The sequence below is a fragment of the Hyalella azteca genome, unplaced genomic scaffold, assembly GCF_000764305.2.
Source record: "Hyalella azteca isolate HAZT.00-mixed unplaced genomic scaffold, Hazt_2.0.2 contig15814, whole genome shotgun sequence".
In the NCBI taxonomy this organism is placed as follows: Eukaryota; Metazoa; Arthropoda; class Malacostraca; order Amphipoda; family Hyalellidae; genus Hyalella; species Hyalella azteca.
In genome coordinates this window covers 46,092-47,782 of record NW_025945651.1, presented here as the reverse complement: position 1 = coordinate 47,782, position 1,691 = coordinate 46,092, and the positions used below count along the sequence as shown (strand labels likewise).

Here is a 1,691-nt window from a genome sequence, read left to right as displayed (position 1 = left end):
CCTCCCCACTTACATCCTTTCCTCCTTGCCCCTCCCCCTCCTCTCCCATTCCCCCTCTTTGCACCCTCCTCCTCCTTGCCCCCTCCCCCATTCGTTGAAATATCTTATCTACATTATGCTAACTAACTATAACTATAAACTATATAACTTTAATTAAGCTAACTACAAGTTTGTAATGATAATTATGTCGATTATAAATTTATTATGGACACGTGTCATTATGGTTATAAATTGAATCACCGCGGTGCAAAAAGTTGTTTTTATTTTATGTGACGCGACTGAAATGAAAGCGCCTAACTCTTGGCAGGTGTTCGCCTAACTCTTGCCCCCTCTTGCCCCCTTGACAGGTGTTTGACTACGCCCTTGGCACGCTCATCTTCACGATAGACTCGAGCGAGTCTCGCCTCAAGCGCCCCGCGGGGCTCGCCACCACCGACGACGGCTGGGCGCTCGTGCCGGACATTGCGGGCTGCTGCGTGCGGCGGTATAGGTACCGCTAGTGCTGGTGCTGCTAGTGCTAGTGCTGCTGGTACCGCTAGTGCTGGTGCTGGTGCTCGTGCTGCTAGTGCTGGTGCTGCGTGCAGCGGTATAGGTACCGCTAGTGTTGGTGGTGCGTGCGGCGGTATAGGTACCGCTAGTGCTGGTGGTGCTGGTGCTAGGGTTGGTATTGAGGTTTGATCTCATACGGATGGGGGAAGGCGTGTTCTAGAATCGCTGTACTTAAGTATCTTATTTTCATTGAATCTCAAGACAAGCTTTATTTTCTTGTTATTTATTATTCTTACCTCCTCTTTTATCTTAGTTTCTTACCATTGTTTCTGCATACGACGCCATGTAACATCTGCCAGTCACGTGGTAGCGAACATAAATCGTTGTAAAATATGGTAGTTGGCATCTGTCTAGCTGGGCGCTGATTGGACCACCACGTCACGTGACTGGCGGATGCCAACTAGGCTTTAATGTCATGTGTTTATTGAACAAAGTGATAGTTGAATTAAATAGTTTAGGCATTTATTTCGACCGGAATTGTCAATAGAATTGAAATAATTATTCATGAATCTACTTTTTATACAAAAAATAATCTATTTGATTAATAACATCCACGTACATGTGGATGATTAATGTGGATAATTAATGGGGATAATTAATGGGGATTATTAATGGGGATAAATAATGTTAAGCAAACTGTGCTGGCAAAGCCAGGCTCGAATTGTCAAATAAAAAAAACAATCTGCAAAATATGTTTTATTTTACCCACATCGTTTCAAAAATAAAATTAGTATTAATAAATTTTTAAATTAAATTTTGAAAGTTCAGACAATCTAGAAATTTATTAACTTTAAAGCGGTAAAAAGTCTTATAATTTCAGTCCAGCCGATTCTAAAATAGAATTAGTATTCATAACTCATGAAATTCAACTCGAAAGTTCTCGCAAATCTAGAAATTTATTCACTTAGAAACGGTCAAAAATTTGTTACAATTTCACGACTTGAGGAATGTATGATGTGAATATACTGAATTAGACGCCTATAGAGTTATTCAATTTTTAATGGAAAATTATTTAAAAAGTGTCAAAATGGGCCCATTGCCCCTGGGGCAACGGCCCATTGCCCCAACTTTTGGGCCCATTGCCCCAAGCCCATTGCCCCTGGGGCAATGGGCTTGGGGCAAGGCGCCCACCCTTGGTCACT

At 42.0% G+C, this 1,691-nt stretch overlaps 1 protein-coding gene across 1 annotated transcript in view; it reads left to right on the top strand.

The window, feature by feature from the left end:
• Nucleotides 1-508, top strand: part of LOC108670095 — a gene marked incomplete at its 5' end in the record, with an annotated part of 7,845 nt that extends 7,337 nt beyond the window's left edge. The window contains one exon of the mRNA XM_047884661.1: nucleotides 348-508. Coding sequence (XP_047740617.1) covers nucleotides 348-500 — 153 coding nt within the window. The remainder of the gene's footprint in view (nucleotides 1-347) is intronic.
• Nucleotides 509-1,691: the final 1,183 nt, after the last annotated feature.